The 27,598-nt window shown below is 43.7% G+C and overlaps 1 protein-coding gene across 2 annotated transcripts in view; it reads left to right on the top strand.

The window, feature by feature from the left end:
• The first annotated feature begins 5,539 nt into the window (after positions 1-5,539).
• The window catches only part of LOC134357971 (collagen alpha-6(VI) chain-like), a 157,273-nt gene continuing 135,214 nt past the window's right edge, over positions 5,540-27,598 (top strand). Inside the window, exons 1-3 of one of the 2 annotated variants that reach the window (XM_063069798.1) lie at positions 5,540-5,631; positions 7,766-7,860; positions 26,252-26,866. In XM_063069798.1, the coding sequence (XP_062925868.1) occupies positions 7,770-7,860; positions 26,252-26,866 (706 nt within the window). In that variant the 5' untranslated portion in view covers positions 5,540-5,631; positions 7,766-7,769. The other variant, XM_063069799.1, reaches the window with a different exon arrangement.

Raw genomic sequence — 27,598 nt, 5'->3', positions numbered from 1 at the left:
GTCGTGATGGGGGATTTTAATTTCCCCAATATTGATTGGCATCTCCTTAGAGAGAGGTGTTTAGATGGGGTGGAGTTTGTTAGGTGTTTTCAGGAAGGTTTCCCAACACAATATGTAGATAAGTCCACAAGAGTGGGAGAGCATTTTGGAGATAGTGATCACAATTCTATCTCCTTTACCATAGCATTGGAGAGGGATAGGAACAGACAAGATAGGAAAGCGTTTAATTGGAGTGAGGGAAAATATGAAGCTATCAGGCAGGAACTTGGATACATAAATTAGGAACAGAAGTTCTCAGGGAAATATATGGCAGAAATGTGGCAAATGTTCAGGGGATATTTGTGTGGCGTTCTGCACAAGTACTTTCCAATGAGACAGAGAAAGGATGGTAGGGTACAGAAATCGTGGTGTACAAAGGTAGTTGAAAATCTAGTCAAGAAGAGAAAAAAGCTTACTAAAGGTTCAAAAAACTAGGTAATGATAGAGATCTAGAAAATTATAAGGCTAGCAGGGAGGAGCTTAAGAATGAAATTAGGAGAGTCAGAATGGGCCACAAGAAGGCCTCGGTGAGCAGGATTAAGGAGAACCCCAAGGCATTCTACAAGTATGTGAAGAGCGAGAGGATAAGACGTGAGAGAATAGGACCAATCAACTGTGACAGTGGAAAAGTGTGTATGGAACTGGAGGAGGTAGTGCAGGTACTTAATGAATACTTTGATTCAGTATCCACTACAGAAAAGGATCTTGGCAATTGTAGGGATGACTTACAGCGGACTGAAAAGGTTGAGCATATAGACATTAAGAGAGAGGATGTGCTGGAGCTTTTGGAAAGTATCAAGTTGGATAAGTCACCGGGACAGGACGAGATATACCCCAGGCTACTGTGGGAAGCGAGGGAGGAGATTGCTGAGCCTTTGGTAATGATCTTTGCATCATGAATGGGAACGGGAGAGGTTCTAGAGGATTGGAGGGTTACAGATGTTTAGATTTAGATTTACAAACGTTTGTAGATTATGAGAACACTCAGTTCTCTTTTATTGTCATTTAGAAATGCATACATGAATTAAGAAATGATACAATGTTTCTCCGGAGTGATATCACAGAAAACAGGACAAACCAAAGACTAACACTGACAGAACCACATAATTATAACATATAGTTACAGCAGTGCAAAGCAATACCATAATTTGATGAAGAACAAATCATGGGCACGGTAAAAAAAAGTCTCAAATTCCCCAAGTTGATTGACTCCCGAGTCCCCGATAGCAGGCGGCAAAAGGGAGAAACTCCCTGCCATAAACCTCCAGGCACCGTCAACTTGTCGATGCGTTGGAAGCAGCCGACCACAGTCGACACTGAGTCCATCCATCTGAAAACTTTGAGCCTCTGACCAGCCCGTCTGATACAGCCTCCCAAGCGCTATCCTCTGCCGAGCGCCTTCAACCTAGCCCCGGCTGCTGAAACAAGCAAAGCTGAGGATTCGGGGCCTTCTGCTCCAGAGGTTCCAGTTACCACACAGTAGCAGTGGCAGCGAAGCGGGCATTTCAGAAGTTTTCCAGATGTTCCTCCGGACTCTCACATCTGTCTCCATCAAATCAGAACTGTGCATGGTCCCCTACTTGACAGATTACAGATATCATTCACCAGAGAGGCCGCACTGCCATCTTCTCCTCCTCCTTATTGTTGTTCCCTTATCCAAGAAAGGGAGTAGAGAAAGCCCAGGAAATTATAGACCAGTGAGTCTTACTTCAGTGGTTGGTAAGTTGATGGAGAAGATCCTGAGAGGCAGGATTTATGAACATTTGGAGAGGCATAATATGATTAGTTTTAGTCAGCATAGCTTTGTCAAAGGCAGGTCGTGCCTTACAAGCCTGATTGAATTTTTTGAGGATGTGACTAAACACATTGATGAAGGAAGAGTAGTAGATGTAGTGAAAATGGATTTCAGCAAGGCATTTGATAAGGTACCCCATGCCAGGCTTATTGAGAAAGTAAGGTGGCATGGGATCCAAGGAGACCTTGCTTGGTGGAACCAGAATTGGCTTGCCCACAGAAGGCAAAGAATGATTGTAGGTAGGTCATATTCTGCATGGAGGTCAGTGACCAGTGGTGTGCCTCAAGGATCTGTTCTGGGATCCCTTCTCTTCATGATTTTTATAGAGCCGAGAGGTAATGTTACAGCTTTATAGGACCCTGGTCAGACCCCACTTGGAGTACTGTGCTCAGTTCTGGTTGCCTCACTACAGGAAGGATGTGGAAACTGTAGAAAGTGTGCAGAGGATATTTACAAGGATGTTGCCTGGATTAGAGAGCATGCCTTATGAGAATAGGTTGAGTGAAATTGGCCTTTTCTCCTTGGAGCGATGGAGGATGAGAGGTGACCTGATAGAGGTGTACAAGATGATGAGAGGAATTGATTGTGTGGATAGTCAGAGGCTTTTTCCCAGGGCTGAAATCACTAAGACGAGAGGGCACAGTTTTAAGGTGCTTGGAAGTAAAGACAGAGGAGATATCAGAGGTAAGTCTTTTACGCAGAGAATGGTGAGTGCATGGAATGGGCTGCTGGCGATGGTGGTTGAGGCAGATACAATAGGGTCTTTTAAGGGACTCCTGGATAGCTACACAGTGCTTAGAAAAACAGAGGGCTATGGATAACTCGAGATAATTTCTAAAGTAAATACATGTTCGGCACAGAATTGTGGGCTGAAGGGCCTGTATTGTGTTGTAGGTTTTTCAATGTTTGTAGAATTCTATCTAGAAGCAGCTCTCCGTGGAATTGCTTTTAGTTCTTCTACTTCTCATTTACCACATTAGCAATGTCATCAGACTTTCTTGGAGGCAATTTATGCAATCTGCCCTATTCAGACTAAAAGCACATGCAACATGTTGCCAAACTTATGAAGCAGTACTTGAAGCATAGTTGGCCAGCAGCATAGTGGTATCCTCTCTGGACTTTGAGGCGAGTAGTCATGGGTTCAAATCTGGCTGGCTCCTTGCACACTTTCCACCCGTGCTGGGTTGAGCATTGAGCTAGCAAATCGACCTTGCAAAATAAAAGATAAAAATGCTAAATAAATGGCAAGATTGGGCATTTTTGTATTATATATTTTGGTTTCCTTAGATCTCTTGGATTCAATTTGTAATTTTTTCACAACCTCTTTTTAGTGTTTCAATGAAGCATTTTGAAGTCCGCAATACTTAATCGTCCCTGATCTGTCACAGTGTTCCAGAGTCTATGTATGGTTTTATATCATTTTATTAGACCAGAAAGATGATTTTGAGGAATCTAAAGGGTTAAAAGTCCTGTGGTGAGGGCTCACATTCCAGCTCTCAAGAGGCATTCACAATGGGAAGCACCATTCCAGTAATAAGTGTGCATGGCATATCTGCATGCATATTAGGGTGCTCAGCATGTGAGAAATTCAGATTCAAATTTATTTATCATATTTACATTGAAACATGCAGTACAATGAAATGTGTTGTTTGCATTAACAACTAGCACAACCTAAACATGTGCTGGGAGTAGCCTTCAAAATTCCCCACATATTCCAGTGCTAACACAGCATGACCACAGTGCTTAGTAGAACAACACAGAACTCAACAAGCAACAAAACAACAACAATAAACCCCTTTCACCCTAACCTCCACCTACTCAGTCAGACAGTCTTTCAATTCAAGGACAGGTCTCTGGGCTTTCAATTCACTTGTGAATAATGGACTTCCAGCTTCCTCAGAATTGGCCTTTGGGCTTCGACTTCTGTTCAGCCTTCAGTATTGAACCCAGGACCAGCAGATACTGGAACCACAAACTCCATGTCATGGTGCGGTCCGTGAAGCCCACATTCCGGTTCACGGACTGATCCATCGATTCTTATTCCAGGTTTTCCGGTTTTCCCTTGTTCTGTTGGTGCCTTAATTGAGGCACATGATTCTCATTTTTGCCTGGCTACATAAATAGCTCCTAGGTTCAGCTTCACTGGCTGGACTGTTCCCTTCCCCTTCCTTCTGTAGCCCTTGGCTGTAGCCTCGCCCGTGTCCTCGCCTATTCTCGCAGTCAAGTTCTACTGCTGGAGCAAGACCAGAGCCTTGCTGTGTCTAGATAAGGAACTGTCTTTCGTTGTTTGGAACTGTCTCTGTGTCCACGCCTTCGCTAGATAGGTCCAGCCGTTTGCTGCTACATTGTGTTGGGAACCGTCTGTGTCCACGCCTTTGCTATGCAGGTCCGGCCATTTTGCTGCTACCTTGTGTTGGGAACCGTCTAGTCATGTTCAGCATTCTGTGTATGAGTTCCGGCCCTACATTCTGTTCCCAAGGAGGGATACCGGCTCTGTGTTCTGCGTTCCTGTCTCCCAAGACCAAGGCTCTGTGTTCTGCGTTGCTATCTCCCAAGACCAAGTTTTGGTGTCCTCATCCAGTTCTGGTCCCATGTCCTGCCGTCACGTCCAGTCCTGTTGCCTTGCCACATCTTGTCTTCACCTAGATCCAGAGTCCAAGCCCGAGTCAAGACCCAGGTTCTGAGTCCCTGTCCAGTCTCTGGCTCGGAGTCCTTGTCTAGGTTCTAAGTTCCTCGTCCAAGTCCTGCTTTCCTAGTCTAGTCCTAGCCCAGGCCCTATATCCTAGTCTCGTCCAGGGCCTGTGTCTTGTCCAGCGTCGTTTCTTCACCACTTCCCTTGCGTTCTTGACACACCTAGTCCTGTTCCTAGTACTTCAGTGTCAGTGTCTGTGTCTTGCATTTGTGTCTGCCTCTCAACGCCCACCTTATGACACTCCAGGTTCGTCGATTTACCTGGGGGGGGGTGTCACTGGATCTGATTCTCCCTGCTTGATTGGACATCTGATCCTTGGACTTGCCAACCTGGGGGGGGGGGGTGTTGTCCTGTAAATCTGCTGGACTACCAGCCCTCGTTCTCGCTAGTCTTCATCCTTAGTGTTTGCCAGCCCAACATCTATGCATTTCCTTCATCACCTATCTACGTCGCCAGCTTTTGCAAACAGAGCATGTAGAGAAGGCCTGGACTTCAGAGTGATCTCTCGCTCATCCACATCCTTGACCCTGTTCTCTATCTTCCCTTTCTGGCCCGAAAACCATCCTTACGAACTAAAATGCTAACAAGTCAGACTGCCAGTACTTATCATATTTAAATCTTTCTATTCCAAACAATGAGCGTCTCCCTTGAAATATTAACTATGTATTATTCTTCCATAAATGCTATTCATTCTGCAGAGGGTTTCCAGTATTTTCTGATATTGCTTAAGATTTCCCGCACTTACAGTGTTTTGTTCATTTTTTGATGACTTTGTTTTGTTTTTTTTCATATTTCATTTTTTTGGGACATCTATAAATATTCATAATTCTTGATAGTTATAAAGCCAGTGAAGCTGGGATAGATTCTTCCAGTTCTCTGTGGATAATCTATGGATAACCACAGAACGGTTTTAGTCCATTTGCATGATACCTTTATATCAGATGAAACACCGTGGTTCAACATTTTGGATTGCCATTGGGAAATACCGAGAGGTATTCGGGCGAGGGGAGGAGCTTGAGAGCACTTTATTAATGTGGGACAATTGCTTCGAGATTTAAAGAACCTGCTGCTTGCAGTGGACGGCTCGACATCCCCTGGTTTGGTAGTGAGTAACCATGACATTTGAAATGCCCGTGCTCCGGGTTTCTGCGGAATTAAGTATGCCATGATTGAAATGATATTGTACAGTGCAATCTTTATCAGCCGCCTGCGATTTCATTAACTTTATGCCATGAAGAGATTTAGTTACTGCTGCGGCTCTCTGCTCTATACTAGTCCTGACTAAAATTGAATAAACGTAAAATCAGCCAAAAGACTTAAAACGTCGGAGATCCTTTTTATTGTCGTTTAAAGCTTTACCTAGACGGAAATACGCGATCTTGTAAGTAATTAGGGTTTATGATTAAACGAAGGTACTTACTTGGAACGAATGGACCCGTCTTTGTAAAACCTCACAGCGATTCAGGTTCCGGGGTGTTACTTGCCAATGTAGGTCAAGGATGCGGATTCGTTGTTCGTTCCCTACGAAAGGGTTTATGGAATTGTGCCGCTCCTTTCTGTCCGTGCGCTTACGAAGGATACGAGTTGCAATTTACTGTAAATGCACTCACCCAATCGCGGTCCTCAGTGTGAGTAATCCTCCTTTCGTTATCCACGGAAAGTTGCTTCTTTATTAGCTGGGAGTATTAGGGAGTTCACTGTCCTGTCTACGGACTGCGGAGGAAAGAACTATTCTCTTCCACGAGTCAGGTGTGGAGCACGTAGTTTTAAGTTTAGTGTAAGAACGGGTTCAGACAATTCAATGGATGGAAACAAAACCAGTACTTGGTGAAACAGCAAGAACATGATTTTCATTTGCTCTTATTATGCAGACAGACTTAGACTGGCTTCTCTTGGGCTCATACAAATACATTCTTACTGTATTAGGCAATAGGAAACCCGAATGCACATTTACCAAATCAAGATGAGAACAGCGATCAAACAGGTTGTCTTACAAAAAAAAATTATAACACCGACCCGAAACTACGCAGTTAGCATACCGATAAAGGGTCGCATTTTTCACCGAATATAACTCGAAATCAACATGAAGTTCCCTTGAAAGGACACACACAGCAGAATAACGACAACATAATTAAAATATAACTGAAAATGTATACAGCTCTATTCTCGTCAAAGCATCTCAACGAAATTTATACCAGTGATTTTTTTTTTTGGCAGTATTATTGCACAGCGCACAGCGGTTCTATCCCGAGGGTATCTCGGGGCCCCGCAGCCTCTGGTCCCAATTGTGCGTTTCACTGAAGTCCTAAAGATAATTAAAAGATAAACTGGTCGATCAGTTGTTTCTGGTATCATAGCTCAAGGAAAACTCTTTCCATTAACCAACTGGGATAGTCAATTCCATCAGAATTAACTTCTGAGTTACATGTTGGCAAAGTTTCAATCTCCACCAACATCTTCGGAGATGATAAAGCATGCAAAGGCATGTTAAAACATAATTCCTTTGGTGCTCGAGCTCAAATTTGCTCAAGTTTTGGTATGAAGATTGAACCCAGACTTTTTGACTAAGAGGGAACTGCTGTGACTTGTTACAAAAAATGGAAATCCAAAACGAAGCAGCAGGAGTTGGAAAGCTAAAAAAAAACACAAAATGCTCAAAAGAGAAACGACTTGGGGTCTCCGGAGGAAGAACATTTGTTACAGCTGAGAACTTCTGGCTTTTAAAATGAATTACTCTCGCCATGGGATTGACCGTGCTTTCAAATTGCCAGTATTTCCCCCAGTTATTCTGCCATCACACCTGTTCTGCCTTTCCTCTCCAAATTCCAACTAGTTATTGCTTCCTGAATCAATGTCTGTTATTCACATAATTTGATATTTATGTCTTTAAAATCATGTTTTTGTTTCATTGCAGCACTGAAGGAACTCACATTCTGTTGCTGTGTTGCTGTTAAAGATATTGCTGTGTTTCTGTTAAAGTTATTGCTGTGTTGATTACATTTGTTTTAGTCTAAACCTTGCCCGCAATGGTCATCCTCAACTTCTGTGCCTCTTTGTCCTTCTTTCCTTAAAAAGGCACCCATGGCCATGATTTTATTGTTTTAGAAAATCTCTCCTTTTAAATTCAATTTTAATTTTGTTTACTATGAGACATTTTGGGATGATTCCGTTAAATGTTACAGCTTTATTCCTATGATAAAGGTCAGTGGTAACTGATTTGTAAAATATGTCTTTTTCAGGAAAATGCCTTGGATTTCTTTCAGCATGAGGCGTTTAGCTATTGCAGCATTCCTTCTGATTGTGCAGGTGTATGTCACCAACTCTCAGCAGAGTGGTATGTATCTAATTGTATATGGTTTTAAAAAACAATTTGTAATTAATTAAAAAAAATACATAAATAACCATCACAGATGTTTTTGTTACAGTCAGCATGGTGCATATTTCAGAGAGAAAAAAATTAGCCTTATGGGATTAGAGATGAGACACAGTCAACCACTTGTTTCTGTCTGCTTCCTGAGGAATGCAAATTTTGAGTAACACCCATCTATCTGGAGCTAACATTGTGGAGCTCATTCAAATCTCATGAATTGTGTGTGGCAGTTAACTGTGAAGTGGTAAAGACTGACTAGTGAACAGACACACACACACACACACACACACACACCTAATGCTTCCCTAAAGCTATTTAAAATGCTTTCTATGCCATGAATGTTGGGACAATTTATCACCCCAGCTGCATCTCTCCCTCATGCCTGTTTCATGTACATAGCTAACACTTTTGTACTTTAGTCATTGTATAAACATTGGATAGCCTGTATATTTCTCCTGTCTAGATGTGACTATGTTATAGCTCTTTCCTGTTGAACCTGACTATAATTTTAAAGAAATCAATCAATACATCCTCTCATTAGGAAAAATGTTGCATCTAGACCTTTAATGGTTTTATAAGTAAAAGAAAACTAATGCAACATTGTCATTTGTGGCTGGGTTAAGTTCTTTCTTCAAAATCTTTAGTTAGTTGTTACATTAAGATTATTTATCTTATGAGTAACAATAAAACATGGAGAAAGAGATCTGGACTTGATCCTGGAGAGAATACTGCACTATATCCTTTAGTTTAAACTAACTAAATTCATTCTATAAATGAAGGAAGTATTAAGAAGCATTTCCAACCCTAATGCAAGCATTAGATGTGATGTACCATTCAGGAAAGTACAGATGGCTTGAAAAGATTGCATCTTCAAAAAAAAGAACAAAATAACAAATTCAATAAGTCTTTTAAGTCATTGTGATGCAGTTCTTATATTTGTTTCAACTTCCCTTCTCACTTTGGGCTTTTAATAGGAAGTAATATTCTCAGTTTCCCTTGCTTTCCAGCTTTCTCCAGAACTGTTGTACTGACTGCGCAGGCATGTGACATCGGGCAGTGCAGCGCGGCAGATTTAAAAGGGCAGAAATCCTGCTTCGGGTTTGATTCGAAGAAGGAGTCTGAGAGTCTGAGTGGGAGTGCCGAGAAAGATATTTTTGAAATTTTTGTTATTTTTTTTCTCCAACGGTGTTCTGAGAGGCGGGACTGCGCAGGCGTGTGACGTCGGGCTGTGCAGCGTGGCAGATTTAAAAGGAACAGAGCCTCTTAGAGCGGGCAGCGTAGATTGCGGGCAGCAGAGTGAGCCGGGAGCAGAGTGAAGACTTAAGGGCTTCGGCTCAACGGCCTTAGGCGGAAACGGGCGAGGCGAGGAAGGTTTGGCATTCATTTTCTGTTGCTGTTGGAGGAGAGGGGCAGTATGAGTGTGAGGGCAGTTCGCTGTTCTCGGTATCAGATGTGGGAGGCCCTGGAGTCTCCAAGCCTCCCGGATGTCTACATCTGCGCCAAGTGCATCGAGATGCAGCTCCTAAGGGACCGCGTTACCGAACTGGAGCTGCAGCTCGATGACCTTCGTCTGGTCAGGGAGAGTGAGGAGTTGATAGAGAGGAGTTGCAGGCAGGTGGTCACGCCGGGGCCACGGGAGGCAGACAAGTGGGTCACGGTTAGGAGGGGGAAGGGGAAGAGTCAGGTAATAGGGAGTACCCCGGTGGCTGTGCCCCTTAACAATAGGTACTCCTGTTTGAGTACTGTTGGGGGGAACAGCTTACCCGGGGGAAGCGACAGTGGCCGTGCCTCCAGCACAGAGTCTGGCCCTGTAGCTCAGAAGGGTAGGGCAAGGAAGAGGAGGGCAGTTGTGATAGGGGACTCGATAGTAAGGGGGTCAGATAGGCGATCCTGTGGACACAGTCCAGAGACCCAGATGGTAGTTTACCTCCCTGGTGCCAGGGTCCGGGGTATTTCTGATCGTGTCCAAGATATCCTGAAGTGGGAGGGTGAGGAGCCAGAGGTTGTGGTACATATAGGTACCAATGACATAGGTAGGAAAAGGGATGAGGTCCTGAAAGGAGAATATAGGGAGCTAGGAAGGGAGTTGAGAAAAAGGACCGCAAAGGTAGTAATCTCGGGATTACTGCCTGTGCCACGCGACAGTGAGAGTAGGAATGCGATGAGGTGGAGGATAAATGCGTGGCTGAGGGATTGGAGCAGGGGGCAGGGATTCAAGGTTTTGGATCATTGGGACCTCTTTTGGCGCAGGCGTGACCTGTACAAAAAGGATGGGTTACACTTGAATCCTAGGGGGACCAATATCCTGGCAGGGAGATTAGTGAGGGCTACTGAGGTGACTTTAAACTAGAATGGTTGGGGGGTGGGAATCAAATGAAAGAGGCTAGGCGAGAGGAGGTTAGTTCACAACAGGGGGATGGGAACCAGTGCAGAGAGACAGAGGGGTGTAAAGTGAGGGTAGAAGCAAAAAGTACTAAGGAGAAGAGTAAAAATGGCAGGCCGACAAATCCAGGGCAAGCATTAAAAAGGGCCACTTTTCAACATAATTGTATAAGGGCTAAGAGAGTTGTAAAAGAGCGCCTGAAGGCTTTGTGTGTCAATGCAAGGAGCATTCGTAATAAGGTGGATGAATTGAAAGTGCAGATTGTTATTAATGATTATGATATAGTTGGGATCACAGAGACATGGCTGCAGGGTGACCAAGGATGGGAGCTCAGCGTTCAGGGATATTCAATATTCAGGAGGGATAGACATGAAGGAAGGGGAGATGGGGTGGCGTTGCTGGTTAAAGAAGAGATTAACGCAATGGAAAGGAAGGACATAAGCTGGGAAGATGTGGAATCGATATGGGTAGAGCTGCGTAACACTAAGGGGCAGAAGACGCTGATGGGAGTTGTGTACAGGCCACCTAACAGTAGTAGTGAGGTCGGAGATGGTATTAAACAGGAAATTAGAAATGTGTGCAATAAAGGAACAGCAGTTATAATGGGTGACTTCAATCTACATGTAGATTGGGTGAACCAAATTGGGAAAGGTGCTGAGGAAGAGGATTTCTTGGAATGTATGCGGGATGGTTTTTTGAACCAACATCTCGAGGAACCAACTAGAGAGCAGGCTATTCTGGACTGGGTTTTGAGCAATGAGGAAGGGTTAATTAGCAATCTTGTCGTGAGAGGCCCCTTGGGTAAGAGTGACCATAATATGGTGGAATTCTTCATTAAGATGGAGAGTGACATAGTTAATTCAGAAACAAAGGTTCTGAACTTAAAGAGGGGTAACTTTGAAGGTATGAGACGTGAATTAGCTAAGATAGACTGGCAAATAACACTTAAAGGATTGACGGTGGATATGCAATGGCAAGCATTTAAAGGTTGGATGGATGAACTACAACAATTGTTCATCCCAGTTTGGCAAAAGAATAAATCAAGGAAGGTGGTGCACCCGTGGCTGACAAGAGAAATTAGGGATAGTATCAATTCCAAAGAAGAAGCATACAAATTAGCCAGAGAAAGTGGCTCACCTGAGGACTGGGAGAAATTCAGAGTTCAGCAGAGGAGGACAAAGGGCTTAATTAGGAAGGGGAAAAAAGATTGAGAGAAAAGTGGCAGGGAACATAAAAACTGACTGTAAAAGCTTTTATAGATATGTAAAAAGGAAAAGACTGGTAAAGACAAATGTAGGTCCCCTATAGACAGAAACAGGTGAATTGATTATGGGGAGCAAGGACATGGCAGACCAATTGAATAATTACTTTGGTTCTGTCTTCACTAAGGAGGACATAAATAATCTCCAGAAACAGTAGGGGCAGAGGGTCCAGTGAGATGGAGGAACTGAGAGAAATACTTGTTAGTAGGGAAGTGGTGTTAGGTAAATTGAAGGGATTGAAGGCAGATAAATCCCCAGGGCCAGATGGTCTGCATCCTAGAGTGCTTAAGGAAGTAGCCCAAGAAATAGTGGATGCATTAGTGATAATTTTTCAAAACTCGTTAGATTCTGGACTAGTTCCTGAGGATTGGAGGGTGGCTAATGTAATCCCACTTTTTAAAAAAGGAGGGAGAGAGAAACCGGGGAATTATAGACCGGTTAGCCTAACGTCGGTGGTGGGGAAACTGCTGGAGTCAGTTATCAAAGATGTGATAACAGCACATTTGGAAAGCGGTGAAATCATCGGACAAAGTCAGCATGGATTTGTGAAAGGAAAATCATGTCTGACGAATCCCATAGAATTTTTTGAGGATGTAACCAGTAGAGTGGATAGGGGAGAACCAGTGGATGTGGTATATTTGGATTTTCAAAAGGCTTTTGACAAGGTCCCACACAGGAGATTAGTGTGCAAACTTAAAGCACATGGTATTGGGGGTAAGGTATTGATGTGGATGGAGAATTGGTTAGCAGACAGGAAGCAAAGAGTGGGAATAAACGGGACCTTCTCAGAATGGCAGGCGGTGACTAGTGGGGTACCGCAAGGCTCAGTGCTGGGACCCCAGTTGTTTACAATATATATTAATGACTTGGATGAGGGAATTAAATGCAGCATCTCCAAGTTTGCAGATGACACGAAGCTGGGTGGCAGTGTTAGCTGTAAGGAGGATGCTAAGAGGATGCAGAGTGACTTGGATAGGTTGGGTGAGTGGGCAAATTCATGGCAGATGCAATTTAATGTGGATAAGTGTGAAGTTATCCACTTTGGTGGCAAAAATAGGAAAACAGATTATTATCTGAATGGTGGCCGATTAGGAAAAGGGGAGGTGCAACGAGACCTGGGTATTATTATACACCAGTCATTGAAAGTGGGCATGCAGGTACAGCAGGCGGTGAAAAAGGCGAATGGTATGCTGGCATTTATAGCGAGAGGATTCGAGTACAGGAGCAGGGAGGTACTACTGCAGTTGTACAAGGCCTTGGTGAGACCACACCTGGAGTATCGTGTGCAGTTTTGGTCCCCTAATCTGATGTAAGACATCCTTGCCATAGAGGGAGTACAAAGAAGGTTCACCAGATTGATTCCTGGGATGGCAGGACTTTCATATGAAGAAAGACTGGATGAACTGGGCTTGTACTGGTTGGAATTTAGAAGATTGAGGGGGGATCTGATTGAAACGTATAAAATCCTAAAGGGATTGGACAGGCTAGATGCAGGAAGATTGTTCCCGATGTTGGGGAAGTCTAGAACGAGGGGCCACAGTTTGAGGATAGAGGGGAAGCCTTTTAGGACCGAGATTAGGAAAAACTTCTTCACACAGAGAGTGGTGAATCTGTGGAATTCTCTGCCACAGGAAACTGTTGAGGCCAGTTCATTGGCTATATTTAAGAGGGAGTTAGATATGGCCCTTGTGGCTACGGGGATCAGGGGGTATGGAGGGAAGGCTGGGGCGGGGTTCTGAGTTGGATGATCAGCCATGATCATAATAAATGGCGATGCAGGCTCGAAGGGCCGAATGACCTACTCTTGCACCTATTTTCTATGTTTCTATATTCTAAACACTTTGTGGTCAATGAGATGATTTTGTTATGTCTCTGCGATAAACACTTGATGTTTTTCATTTATTTTGAAACAGAGTTTAAGAAAGTTTTGCTCAAGATGGTGGCCAAACTAATAGAGAGGATTCTCAGGGACAGGATCTAGAAACAGAATTTAGAGACACAGTCTTATTAGGGAGTGTCACAATGGCTTTGTGAGTGCAGGTCATGTCTCGCAAGATTCGGTTTTGAAGAAGTGACATAACAAATTGTTGGAAGTAGAGTGGTGGATGTGGTGTTTACAGATGTAAGTAAGGTGTTTTACAAAGTTTTCCATGGTCAGCTCATCCAAAAAGTCATAAATCATGGGATCCATGTAAACTTAGCTGCTTGTATTTAGAACTGACTTTCCCACAGAAGTCTGAGGATAGTAGTAGGTGGAATGTATTCTGCCTGGAGGTCAGTGACTAATGGTGTTCTGCAGGGATGTGTTCTTGGACCACTGCTCTTTGTGAGTTTTGTAAATGACTTGGATGAGGAATTGGAAGGCTGGGTTAGTAAATTTGCATTGGACACAAAAATTTGTGTATTGCAGATAATGTTGAAGGTTGTTGTAGGTTACGATGGGATACAGAATGGATGCAGAGCTGGGCAGAGAGGTCTTAGATGGAGTTCAATCTCAAAAAGTGTGAAGTGATATACTTTGGAAGATTGAACTTGAAGGTTAATGGTGAGATTCTTAATGGTGTGGAGGAACAGAGGAATCTTGAGGTCCACATCCATTGATCTCTCAAAGTTTCTGGTGAGTTGATAAAGTGGTTAAAAAGGTGTATGGTGTGTTGGCTTTCATTAGTTGGGGGATATTCTGTAGTTTGAGAACCATGAGGTAATGTTGAAGTTCTTAAAACATGTGCTCAGCCAACATTTAGAGTATTGTATTTAGTTTTGGTTGTCTAATTATAGGAAGTAGGTGGAAGCTTTAGAGAGGTTGCATGAGGGATTTGCAAGGATGCTGCCTGGAATAAAGAACATGTCTTATCAGAAAAGGTTGAGCAAGCTAGGGACTTCTCTTTGGGTCCAAGGAGGATAACAGGAAACTTGATATAGCCATATAAGTTTATGAAAGGCATTGTTAGAGTGGACAGTCAGCAGTTTTTTTCACAGCATGGCAATGCTGAGTGGAGGAAAGTTTAGGGGAGATGTCAGAGGACTGTGTTTTACACAGAATGCCTGGAACAGAGACAGATATGTTCGGGACATTCAAACACGCTTAGACAGGCACATGGATGTAAGAAAAATGCGTTGTGTAGGAGAGAACGGTTAGATTGATCATGAAGTACAGTCTTATAGGTTGGTGCAACATCATGGGCCTGCAGGTCTATAGTGTGCTGCACTACGTTCTAAATTTTACCACTGAACAGTGATATGGTAACAAAGTTGAAAATATGTGTTTGAAGAAAGGTGGACTATGCCAGTGTCATAGTTGAATACTTAAGCTTTTTCTATAATTACTTCAGTGCTTTGAATGAACCTTGTTATAATCACATGAATGAGAATGGGAAGAATTGAAAAATCAATTGGAAAGCCAATTGGGGAAATGGTAATTATACAATGCAATTCAAAATCAGTGCAAATGCATTAGATCACAGAAGACTCTCTTTCTAGTTTTCACCATTGGAAAAATATACGCCACGTCCTTTTGATAGTTTCTTGTTGATCTCTAATAAGATCTGGGCGTAGTCCGGTTTTATATGCCATCTTTATTTGTCTTTAAGATTTTGGTGTTGAGTTACTGGGATTGCTCCAGTCTATATGGTGAATGAATTCTGCTGAGGAGCTGAAAAAAACTTACCAGTAATGGTGAAGTAACAGTGATCTATTTACAAGTTAACATGGAGTGTGTCTTGGAGGATAGCTCGCAGGTGGTGTTGCATGCATAAACCTGCTACCCTCAATTTCCTAGTTGGTAGTTTGCGGGTTTTGAAGGTGCTTTAGAAGTAATAACTACTCTTGAAGTACACATTGTAAATGCCTAATACTGAGGTAATGGAAGGAATGGATATTTGAGATAGCACTTGACATTATAAGCAAATAATGTCATTTTGTGTAAAGTGATGTTGTGTCTCAGGAATGCAGTTGGACTGCACTTTGCCGGTGGAGTTAAGAATGTTCTATCACAATTGTGCTTACAAGATGTTGGGAAGTCATAATATTAAACATCTGGCATTGGATGCTTAAATTCTAGCTTGTTTCCGTGGCTCCATATTTATTGGTTGCTCCAGTTGAGCTCATGCTTAATGCTTTCTCCAGAATATTGATATTTAGGCTTTCAGCTATGGAGATGTTGTTAAATGTTCGAGTTGGAGGCAATGGGGCATTCTTTATGGAGAGTGTAGTAGTTGGATTCATTTCTGTTGAAGGAAAAAGCCAGGTGCTAGTATTGATGTGAATGATTGCCATTTCACTACCTCCGAGTGGACACATTTCCAGGATTTATGAAGGTGCCCTTAGATGGCTGTAAGGTAAACTCAAAGCCATCATTTGCAAACAATCACATTGCTCAATCTTACATGGAATGAAGACCCAATTTTGAAGCACGTTAGGACCAATCTTCCTACGATGTTTCAGGGGTGAATTATTTCTAACTATCAGGATCTATTACGATTTTCATCAGGCATGATTCCAGTCAAAGGAGATACTAATACTCATTGACTTCAATTTTGCTTAGACTCTTTGATACCACATTTGTCAAGGAATATCAGTCTGATATAAAATTCAGCTCTTTAGCCAAATCTGAGATCTGGAGGAATATCTATTTCCTTAAAAAATGAAGTTGCCAATGCATCAATGCACCAACACTCTGAACAACTTTCCACTGTGGATGTGTAAACAGCAAGTCATGCTCAGATAACACACACAAAACAAAATGCTGGAAGAACTCAGCAGGCCAGGCAGCATCTACAGAAAAGAGTAAACAATCGACGTTTTGGGCTGAGACCCTTCTTCAGGACTGAAGGGTCAACTGCTTACTCTTTTCCATTGGCACTGCCTGGCCTTCTGAGGTCCTCCAGTATTAATTTTTGTGTGCGTTTCTTGGATTTCCAGCATCTGCAGGTTTTCTCATGTAAGTAATGCTCAGATTCTACATACATTGTGCGATGACTAACTTCGAACAGAAGGCATTCACACTATCTCCTCTTGATAAGCAAAGCATCATTGCCAGATCCTTTATACCCACATTCTGATGGAGCAGAAACTTAGATTTAAATTACCTTAATTTGTTACGTGTGTACATCAAAACATACGGTGAAATGTGGTGCTTGCGCCAAATCAATTCAGCAAGGATTTTGCTGGGCAGTCCACAAATGTTGCCACACTTCCAGCTCCAAGACTGCATGCACACAACTCACCAACCCTAATTGCAAGTCTTTAGAATGTAGGAGGAAACCAATGTGGTCACGGGGAGAATGTACAAATTTCTTGCAGATAGCAGTGGGGATCAAACTCTGGTCCTACATTAGGTAAACAACAGGAATTCTGCAGATGCTGGAAATTCAAGCAACACACATCAAAGTTGCAGTCGACTGCACCTCTTCCTAGAGATGCTGCCTGGCCTGCTGTGTTCCTACAGTAGGTGTTGTACAGCATTGTGCTAACCGCCACACAACTCTGCCTCCCTAGAGTAACTGGACTAGCTAAAGAGCTACAGAGTATGTAAGAGATCAGAAGCTAGTATTCTGTGGCAAACAACCTACCTCCTCACTGAAGGAGGGAGTAAGTCCAAAGTGCAGTAGACAATTCCTTCTCTAACCTTAAAGAGTTTTGCTTATGTTTGTTTTGGGAATGTGAGCATCACCAGAAAGACCAGCATTTATTTCCCATTCCAAAGAACACCTGAGAAGCTGGTGCTGAGCACCTTTAACCACTGCAGTCCTACTGGTAATGACAGTTCCACAAATCAACAGGGTCTCGGCCTGAAGTATCGATTGCTTTTTTCCATAGATGCTGCCTTTCTTGCTGAGTTCCTCCAGCATTTTGTGTGAGTGTGTTGCTTGGATTTTCCAGCATCTGCAGATTTTCTCTTGTTTGTGATACTTTCACCATTCTGTTGGACAGGGAGTTCTGGGACCCTGCTCAGTCATAGTGAAGGTTCAACAATATATTTCCAAATCAGGACAGTGTGCAAACACGTGGGGAAAATGCAGGTGGTAATGTTCCTACATATCCACTTCTCTTCTTTATCTTGATGGTGGAGGTTATGGGTTTGGAATGCACCGTCAGACTGGCCTGGGTGAATAACTGATGATGTGCACTCATCCAGTGAGCACTGATGGTGGAGGAGTTTATGATGGTTGATGGTAGGCTGATTTGTCTTGGAGAGTGCAGAATTTTTTTTTTTGACAGCCGTCAGAAATGCACTCATCCAGCAGATGGAAGATGTTGCATCACACTACTCCCTGGTGTCATGCCCTTGGTTTGAAGGCATTAGGGGTCAGAATGTAAGTCGCTTGCTGCAGGATACCCTGCCTCACGGTTGTTCTCAAAGCTATGATATTTAAGTGGCTAGTGCATGAGGTTGTGGGCCATGGTGATGCTGGTGGGGGAGTTTGGCAATGTTAATGCCTTTTCACATCATAGATGGATGGCTAACTTTGCTTAGTTGTTAGATTGTTAGATCTTTGTTAATTGTTAATTGTTAGATATCTGTGTTTGTTGTAGCATGAATATTACTTGTCATATACCAGTCCATTCCTGGATGTTGTTTGGGTATTGCTGTATTCAGGCAGGAGGTCCTTCAGATGCTGAGGAACTGAACTTAATGTAATCATCCAAGACATCCCACTTTTGACCTTATGATGAATGGATGGTCAATGATGAAGAAGCTGGAAATAGGCAATCACTCAAGGGTAATTGTCCAATAACCACAGCCATTTTCCTCTGTGCAAGTGGAGTATTTTCCCTTTGATGTCCAATGCCTTTCATGTCACTCTCTGTCATTTTGTCAAGGGTTTTAACTCTAATGCCACCTTTAGAATTGAGAACTCTGGACTATGTTGGGAAGTCTAGTGGTCCTGGGAAATTCCTGAGCATTGATAAGTCAGCTCTTGGCAGGTAAGTGTTATGTAATAGCACTGTTGGTGACAGTTTCTATCACTTTGCTCATGATTGAGAGTAGATTGATTGAGTAGTAATTACCTGAATTGGATTTGTCCTGTAGTTTTGTAGCAGAACATGCCTGGTTAATTTCTTCACGTTATCAAATAGAGGCACTTCACTCCTGATCTTTGCAATGACTTTAAGTTCACCGGCCCTGATTGTCTCATTTTTCACTATCGATGTCCAGTCCATATACACTTCCATCCCTCATCAGGAGGGTCTTAAAGTTCTCTGTTACTGTACTTTCTGGACAACAGACCCAACCAGTTCCACTCCACCACCACTGTCCTCTGAACTGGCCCCCACCCTCAACAGTTTCTCCTCTGGCTCCTCCCCCCTCCTTCAAATCAAAGGTATAGCCATGGGCATTCACATGGGCTCCAGTTATGACTGCCTTTTCATTGGCTTTGTGGAAGCTTTCACTGGCATTGCTGCCAATCTCTTCCTATGTTACAAAGACAACTGCATCGGTGCTGTTTCCCGCTGAGCTTATCGATTTCATCAACTTTGCCTCCAACTTCCTCCCTGCCCTCAAATTTACTTGATCCATTTTTGACACCTTCTCCACTTTCTTGACCTCTCTGTCACCATCTCTGGAGACAGTCTATCTACTGATGTCTATTATTAATCCGATGACTCTCACAGCAACCTGGACTATACCTCTTCCCACTCTGCACTTGTAAAGAATGTCATTCCCTTCTCTCAGTTCCTCTGTCTCCACTGCATCTGCTCTCAGGATGAGGCATTTCATTCCAGAACAGCTGAAATGTCCTCCTTTTTCAAAAAAGGGCTTCCCTTCCTCCACCATCAATTCTGCCCTCACCCTCAGCTCTTCCATTACTTGCACACCTGCCTTCACCCCATCTTCCAGTTACCCTACCTGGGGTAGGGTTCCTCTTTTCCTCACCTACTACCCCACTGGCCTCTACGTCCAGCATATAATTCTCCGTAACTTCTGCCATTTCCAGTGGGATCCCACCACCAAACACATCTTTCCCTCCCTCCCACTTTCTGCAGGGTTTGCTCCCTAAGCGATTCTCTTGTCCACTTGTCCCTCCCCACTGATATCCCTCCTGGCACTTATCCTTGCAAGCAGAACAAGTGCCACGCATGCCCCTACACCTCCTCCCTCACTACCATTCAAAGCCCTAAGCAGTCCTTCCAGGTGAGGAGACACTTCATGTGTGAGTCTGTTGGGGTCCTCTACTGTATCCAGTGCTGCCGGTGTTTCCTGCTATATATTGGAGAAACCCACTTTCATTCCACCTCCCTCAAAAAAGCAAGGTCTCCCACTGGCCACCAATTTCAATGCTACTTCCAATTCCCATTCCAACATGTCAGCGAGATCTATTGCCGCAATAAGGTCATATTCAGGTTGGAGGAGCACCAACTTGTATGCCGTCAGGGTAGTCTCCAACCTGATGGCATGAGGATTGATTTCTTGAACTTCTGATAAATTATGCCCACCCCTCTCCTTCACTAATCCCCATTCCTATTTCCCTCTCTCCTTATCTCCTTAGCTGCTCATTACCTCCCTTCCCTTTCTTCCATGGTCTTCTGTCCTCTCCTATCAGATTCCCTCTTCTCTAGCCCTTCTTCTGTTTCACCAATCAAATTCCTAGTTACTTACTTTACCAACTCTCCCTTTCCTGGTTTTACCTATCACCTGCCACCTTGTGCTTCTTCCTCCTCTCCCTCATCCTTCTTATTTTGACTTCTTCCTTTCCTTTCTAGTCCTGATGAAGAGTCTAGGCCTGAAACGTCGTCTGTTTATTCGTTTCTATAGATGCTGCCTGACCTGCTGAGCATTTTGTGTGTGTTGCTTTGGATTTCCAGCATCTGCAGATTTTCTCATGTTACTGAATAGATGCCAGTGTTGCAACCAGAAAAGATTAACTACAGGCAGAAAAGATTAACTACAGGCACATCTACAAGCTGCAGATGTTTGGTACTTCAGCTGGGATGTTGTATGGTCAGATAGAACTTGCATATCTCATCCTCTCATTCCTGTTTTAATATCATACATTTACCTTACATTCTACTTATCTGAGTTGCCCTGCAATATCCAGTCCCCAGCACCACATTACTCCCATTTGTCCAGCCTATGATTCTCACTCCACTTTATCTCTAAGGATCTGCATAACTACCTTCCTCCATCAAATAACCATCTACCACGTTCTGATCTGCCCATCACAACAGTGCAATTACCCATCGATCACACATCCCAACCCCATGCTGATAACCTATCTGTCGGCCAGCTCACTCTTCTACTGTTTGCAGTGGCTGATTTTCACCCCAATCATCCTACTAGGCTCCCACTCCAGTGAGCCGTGATTACTAACCCAATGTCTGATTCCTGGTTGTTAGTACCCTTCAGATCAATGCATCCAACCCTTTCACCCTTGTAGACTCTGTCACGCTACCACTCATTCCAAACTGTAGAGATCTTCCTTTCCTGATTCCCTTTGAATTCCACACTGTATTAGTACCCAGCCCAACTGCTGCATTTCCTGTATGCCTGCAAAATTAGGAAAAAAGTCAGTGATCCATTCAATCCGAGCAACTGGGTTCTCTCTGGCAAAGCATCATAGAAGGAAATAGGGAGGGTGTTAACATTTTGGTTAGCCATGGTAAAGCTAACTGCTGTCCAATGCTCATCCATGCTAACTATATCTATAGGCATCTGTTAGTCTCATGAGACCATGGATTTGTGCCTGGGCAAGGTCGTATGGAAGATCGGCAGTTGCCCAGGCTGCAAGTCTCCCCTCTCCATGCCACCGATGTTGTCCAAGGGAAGGGCACTAGGGCCAATACAGCTTAGCACCGGTGTCGTTGCAGGGCAATGTGTGGTTAAGTGCCTTGCTCAAGGAAACAACACGTTGCCTCAGCTGAGGCTCGAACTAGCAACCTTCAGATCACTAGACCGATACCTAACCACTTGGCCTTGCGCTAACTATATCTACGCTTGGAAGAACAGCTGAAACTTCATCATGAGAGGTTTCTGCACCGACCATTCTTTAGAGTTAAATTTCCTTTCTGTTTAGTCCAACCTATGTAGGTCCACTTGACTAAATCACAAAATCGTTCTGCAGTAAAGCCGTGTCAGAGAGGAAAAGAATCGTGTGATAAATGATCATCGAATTCAATTTTGGACATAATGGACGGAATCATGCTCATTTTGTCTTAGCAGAGTACTTCATCCCAGTCTGTCCCTTTGCTCATTCAAAACTCTGCTGATTAGGTTTATTGACCTCCCCAATCTCAGAGGTAGGCAGGGAGGCAATGTTAGGCAGGGTCGTTTTATAATCTATTCAAAGGGATTTATGTATTCCAAGAAAAAAAAATATTTTGATTTAATAACAAATTGATATGTTAACAAAAATTAATAAAATTAGTTTGATTATTTAGAGCAGGGGTCCCCAATCTTTTTTGCGGACCAGTTTCATGTTGACAATATTCTTGCGGACCGGCGGACCGGCCGACCTGGGGGGTGGTGGGGGGGAGTGCGGGATGGTTGCCAATGGACAAGAGTAGCAGTCAAATACACATAAAAGTTGCTGGTGAACGCAGCAGGCCAGGTAGCATCTCTAGGAAGAGGTGCAGTTGACGTTTCAGGCCGAGACCCTTCGTCAGGACTAACTGAAGGAAGAGTGAGTAAGGGATTTGAAAGTTGGAGGGGGAGGGGGAGATCCAAAATGATAGGAGAAGACAGGAGGGGGAGGGATGGAGCCAAGAGCTGGACAGGTGATAGGCAGAAGGGGATACGAGAGGATCATGGGACAGGAGATCCGGGAAGAAAGACAAGGTGGGGGGGGAACCCAGAGGATGGGCAAGGGGTATATTCAGAGGGACAGAGGGACAACTTGCTGAGGCACAGCGACAACTCGCGGATACCTCCTCTTACTTACCCCTCGATCGTGACCCCACTAAGGAGCACCAGGCCATTGTCTCCCACACCATCACCGACTTTGTCCGCTCAGGGGATCTCCCATCCACTGCTACCAACCTTATAGTTCCCACACCTCGCACTTCCCATTTATACCTCCTACCCAAGATCCACAAACCTGCCTGTCCTGGCCGACCTATTGTCTCAGCTTGCTCCTGTCCCACCGAACTCGTTTCTGCATACCTCGACACGGTTTTATCACCCCTTGTTCAATCCCTTCCGACCTATGTTCGTGACACTTCTCACGCTCTTAAACTTGTCAATGATTTTAAGTTCCCTGGCCCCCACCGCTTTATTTTCACCATGGATGTCCAGTCCCTATATACTTCCATCCCCCATCAGGAAGGTCTCAAAGCTCTACGCTTCTTTTCGGATTCCAGACCTAATCAGTTCCCCTCTACCACCACTCTGCTCCGTCTAGCAGAATTAGTCCTTACTCTTAATAATTTCTCCTTTGGCTCCTCCCACTTCCTCCAAACTAAAGGTGTAGCTATGGGCACCCGTATGGGTCCCAGCTATGCCTGCCTTTTTGTTGGGTTTGTGGAACAATCTATGTTCCGTGCCTATTCTGGTATCTGTCCCCCACTTTTCCTTCGCTACATCGACGACTGCATTGGCGCTGCTTCCTGCACGCATGCAGAACTCGTTGACTTTATTAACTTTGCTTCCAACTTTGACCCTGCCCTCAAGTTTACCTGGTCCATTTCCGACACCTCCCTCCCCTTTCTAGATCTTTCTGTCTATGTCTCTGGAGACAGCTTATCCACTGATGTCTACTATAAGCCTACTGACTCTCACAGCTATCTGGACTATTCCTCTTCTCACCCTGTCTCTTGCAAAAACGCCATCCCCTTCTCGCAATTCCTCCGTCTCCGCCGCATCTGCTCTCAGGATGAGGCTTTTCATTCTAGGACGAAGGAGATGTCTTCCTTTTTTAAAGAAAGGGGCTTCCCTTCCTCCACTATCAACTCTGCTCTTAAACGCATCTCCCCCATTTCACGTACATCTGATCTCACTCCATCCTCCCGCCACCCCACTAGGAATAGGGTTCCCCTGGTCCTCACCTACCACCCCACCAGCCTCCGGGTCCAACATATTATTCTCCGTAACTTCCGCCACCTCCAACGGGATCCCACCACTAAGCACATCTTTCCCTCCCCCCCCCTGCATTCCGCAGGGATTGCTCCCTACGCAACTCCCTTGTCCATTCGTCCCCCCCATCCCTCCCCACTGATCTCCCTCCTGGTACTTATCCGTGTAAGCGGAACAAGTGCTACACGTGCCCTTACACTTCCTCCCTTATCACCATTCAGGGCCCCAAACAGTCCTTCCAGGTGAGGCAACACTTCACCTGTGAGTCGACTGGGGTGATATACTGCGTCCGGTGCTCCCGATGTGGCCTTTTATATATTGGCGAGACCCGACACAGACTGGGAGACTGCTTTGCTGAACATCTACGCTCTGTCCGCCAGAGAAAGCAGGATCACCCAGTGGCCACACATTTTAATTCCACATCCCATTCCCATTCTGACATGTCTATCCACGGCCTCCTCTACTGTAAAGATGAAGCCACACTCAGGTTGGAGGAACAACGCCTTATATTCCGTCTGGGTAGCTTCCAACCTGATGGCATAAACATCGACTTCTCTAACTTCCGCTGATGCCCCACCTCCCCCTTGTACCCCATCTGTTATTTATTTTTATACACACATTCTTTCTCTCACTTTCTTTTTTCTCCCTCTGTCCCTCTGAATATACCCCTTGCCCATCCTCTGGGTTCCCCCCCCTTGTCTTTCTTCCCGGACCTCCTGTCCCATGATCCTCTCGTATCCCCTTTTGCCTATCACCTGTCCAGCTCTTGGCTCCATCCCTCCCCCTCCTGTCTTCTCCTATCATTTTGGATCTCCCCCTCCCCCTCCCACTTTCAAATCTCTTACTAACTCTTCCTTCAGTTAGTCCTGACGAAGGGTCTCGGCCTGAAACGTCGACTGCACCTCTTCCTAGAGATGCTGCCTGGCCTGCTGCGTTCACCAGCAACTTTTATGCGTGTTGCTTTAATTTCCAGCATCTGCAGAATTCCTGTTGTCAGCAGTCAAATACGTTGCGTTTACCCAGAGAAAGACTACAATGACCAAGAAGCCTTGCGCGGGCACCAGCGTGCATGCGTTATTTGCGCGCGCACCTGCCGATTATTTTTCTACAAATCGTTTTTGGCGATTCTGTTCGGAGGGGGTGTTAATCACGACCGGAATATCGGTGATAAGTAGCTAATACACTCAATTTCGTTTCTAAGAGGCTTTATCTAACAAATTTAATATTAAACACACAGCGCATTTTCCTCACATGAATTTAGCGATAAGTCAATTATCAGAGGAGGACAGGGGAGCTTGAAGTAAGTGTTGAACAAACTTCCAGTAGAAGCGGGTTCGATATTATCATTTAAAGAAAAATTGAACAGATATATGGACAGGAAAGTCATGGAGGGTTATGGGCTGAGTGCAGGTCGGTGGGACGAGGTGAGAGTAGCATTCAGCACGGACTAGAAGGGCAGAGATAGCCTGTTTCCGTGCTGTAATTGTTATATGGTTATATAAGTCAATAGCATCATAACATTTTGAGTAATGTTTGGATATTAAACACAGCGCACATTTTCCCCGTATGAACTTATAAAATCATTGCAACGCACCAATATCGCTGAATCAGTGGGAGCCCTGGGCTTGTTTTCCTACAACAAGACGGTCCTATCGAGGGGTGATGGGGGACAGCGATACTCGAACGGGGTTCCTTATGTCCAGTCTAATCCGCAATTTAGTTTTTGTTACATTCATCGCAGAGGTATGTTGGAAATGGAAGCAATGTTTTCGGTGCTTCCATGGCTATCTCAGGATACTGAGCCTTGACTTTGATCCAGAATGCCGGCAGAGATGTTATGTCAAACAGACTTTTCAGCCCGTCGTCATTTGCAAGCTCGAGGAGTTGATCTCCTTCCTGCGCTGACATGGACGACGCGCGCGTAATGGCTCAACAGTGCGCGTGACAGGGAATGAGCAAAGGTGCAGCTGACTCATATCGCCAAATCATATTGTTTCCTCACGGCCCGGTACCGGTCCGTGGCCCGGTGGTTGGGGACCGCTGATTTAGAGTTATCGTACTTTATCTGAATGTTAAGCAATTGCCTTTCCTTAAAGCATCAAACAAATGCAGCCGCTATTCCTCTGACTGAAGAAAGTAATTGAGATGAGCATCTGCCTTCCATCTTCACCATATCACTCTACTGCTGGGTTTAATAGTGATTGCAGTGGTGGAGCCGTAATGAGATGTGTCAAAATCTGTCCATCAGCACGTCCTTCCCTTGAAAGGTTATCATCAACATTATTCAGCCAAATGTAATTTCCAGCAAAAAGAAGTTAAAAAGCTTTTTGTTTTTTCTATTAGATTGGAATCTCATTCTAAAAGTTGGCTGTGCCTTAAGCAGATAACACCATTTATTAATAATATTGCTAGCCTGTAAACAATTAACAGTTTTCTACAACACAGGCAAAATGCTGGAGGAACTCAGCAGGCCAGGCAGCATCTATGGAAAAGAACACAGTCGAAATTTCAGGCTGAGACCCTTTGGCAGGACTCAGCCCGAAACATCGACTGTATCTTTTCCTAGATGCTGCCTGCCCTGCTGAGTTCCTCCAGCATTTTGTGTGCTTTGCTTGGATTTCCAGCATCTGCAGGTTTTCTATTGTTTGTGAACAATTTTCTACATATACTTATTGTGTATCTCTTATTTTAAATTGACAGCCAAGGATCAATACTATTCTGATATTGTATTCCTCGTGGATGGATCTCGAAATGTGGGACCAACTAGATTTCGATATATCAGGCACTTTATTTTGAAGATTGTTGATCAGCTGAACATTAGACCCAATAGATACAGGATTGGACTTGTTCAGTACAGTGGAGATGCACGAACTGAATTCTTACTGAATAAATTTCAGACAAAAGAAGAGGTGACAAACTATTTACGGAGCAAATACACCTTCAAGGGTGGAGCAGTACCAAGGATAGGACGCGGCATAGACTTTATGAACAGAAACCTCTTTGTCAATTCTGCTGGGAGCCGAAAAGATAAAGGTGTTCCTCAGATTGCCATAATTATTGCTGCTGCACAATCAGATGATAAAATTGATACAGCTGCAAAGGCATTGAAAGCCAATGGCGTGATGCCTATTTCCCTTGGTATAGGAAGGGCATCTAAAAGCGATCTGAACAAAATCGCCTTTATTCAAGCATACCCATTTGTAATCAAACTTGATGGCTTTGATCGTCTTGAGCTAGTTGCTGCTGAGATAGCCACTGCAATCAAAACAATAACACAAAAACACTTCCTGCTAAAAGAGCTTGAAAAACCAGCAGGTAATGACTCTTTATTCTTTCAGATGCACACTTTTGTTGAAGATATTGGGACCCAAGCACTTCTGCTGAGACTCATCACTAAGAGTACTGCAATCTGAGGAGAAAAAGATCAAGTTAAATTGTCTCTTATTATAAAATAAATCATCTGCAATGTTTCCATTATTACTTTTGAATTTTTATTTTAATTTCAAGGAACAATTGCTTCAACCATTAATATTTGTGAAAAACTCAAAGATTAGCTAAATCTCAGCCATTTAATTAGGTAGACTTTTAATGATGTGTTAACTTTAACTTTTTTTCCTACTGGTCTCTGTAACCTAAATTGGGGTCAGGCACACAGCAAAATTGAGTAATATGTTTAAAGTCTTTGGGTACTGGGCAGTTTGAGATACCAGTGCTTGAATAGTTAACGCTAAGAGAAGTTATATGAAGATATTGACAGATGTTTAAACTACACCCCAGTGTACCCTTGCTTCTGGGTTCCCCAAATAATTTAGAACTATTTTCGTGAAATGTCCTTGACATTTAGAAACATTAAAAGTTATGCAAAAGCTATCAAAATAAATTATCCTATTAAAATATAGTAAAAAAATTAAAAATTCTAAATGATTTGAAAAAGCTACACTTTAAGTAATATATTTAAATTCTGTTAACTTATAAATTAAAATATTCTGATATCAGAATACCTTATGTCATGCCAGAACATGGGCGACAATCTTCAACATGTTATAA

This window comes from Mobula hypostoma, chromosome 17 (assembly GCF_963921235.1).
Source record: "Mobula hypostoma chromosome 17, sMobHyp1.1, whole genome shotgun sequence".
NCBI classification, from domain to species: domain Eukaryota; kingdom Metazoa; phylum Chordata; class Chondrichthyes; order Myliobatiformes; family Myliobatidae; genus Mobula; species Mobula hypostoma.
The sequence above is the reverse complement of the archived record's forward strand: the minus strand, read 5'-3'. Positions and strand labels throughout refer to the sequence as shown.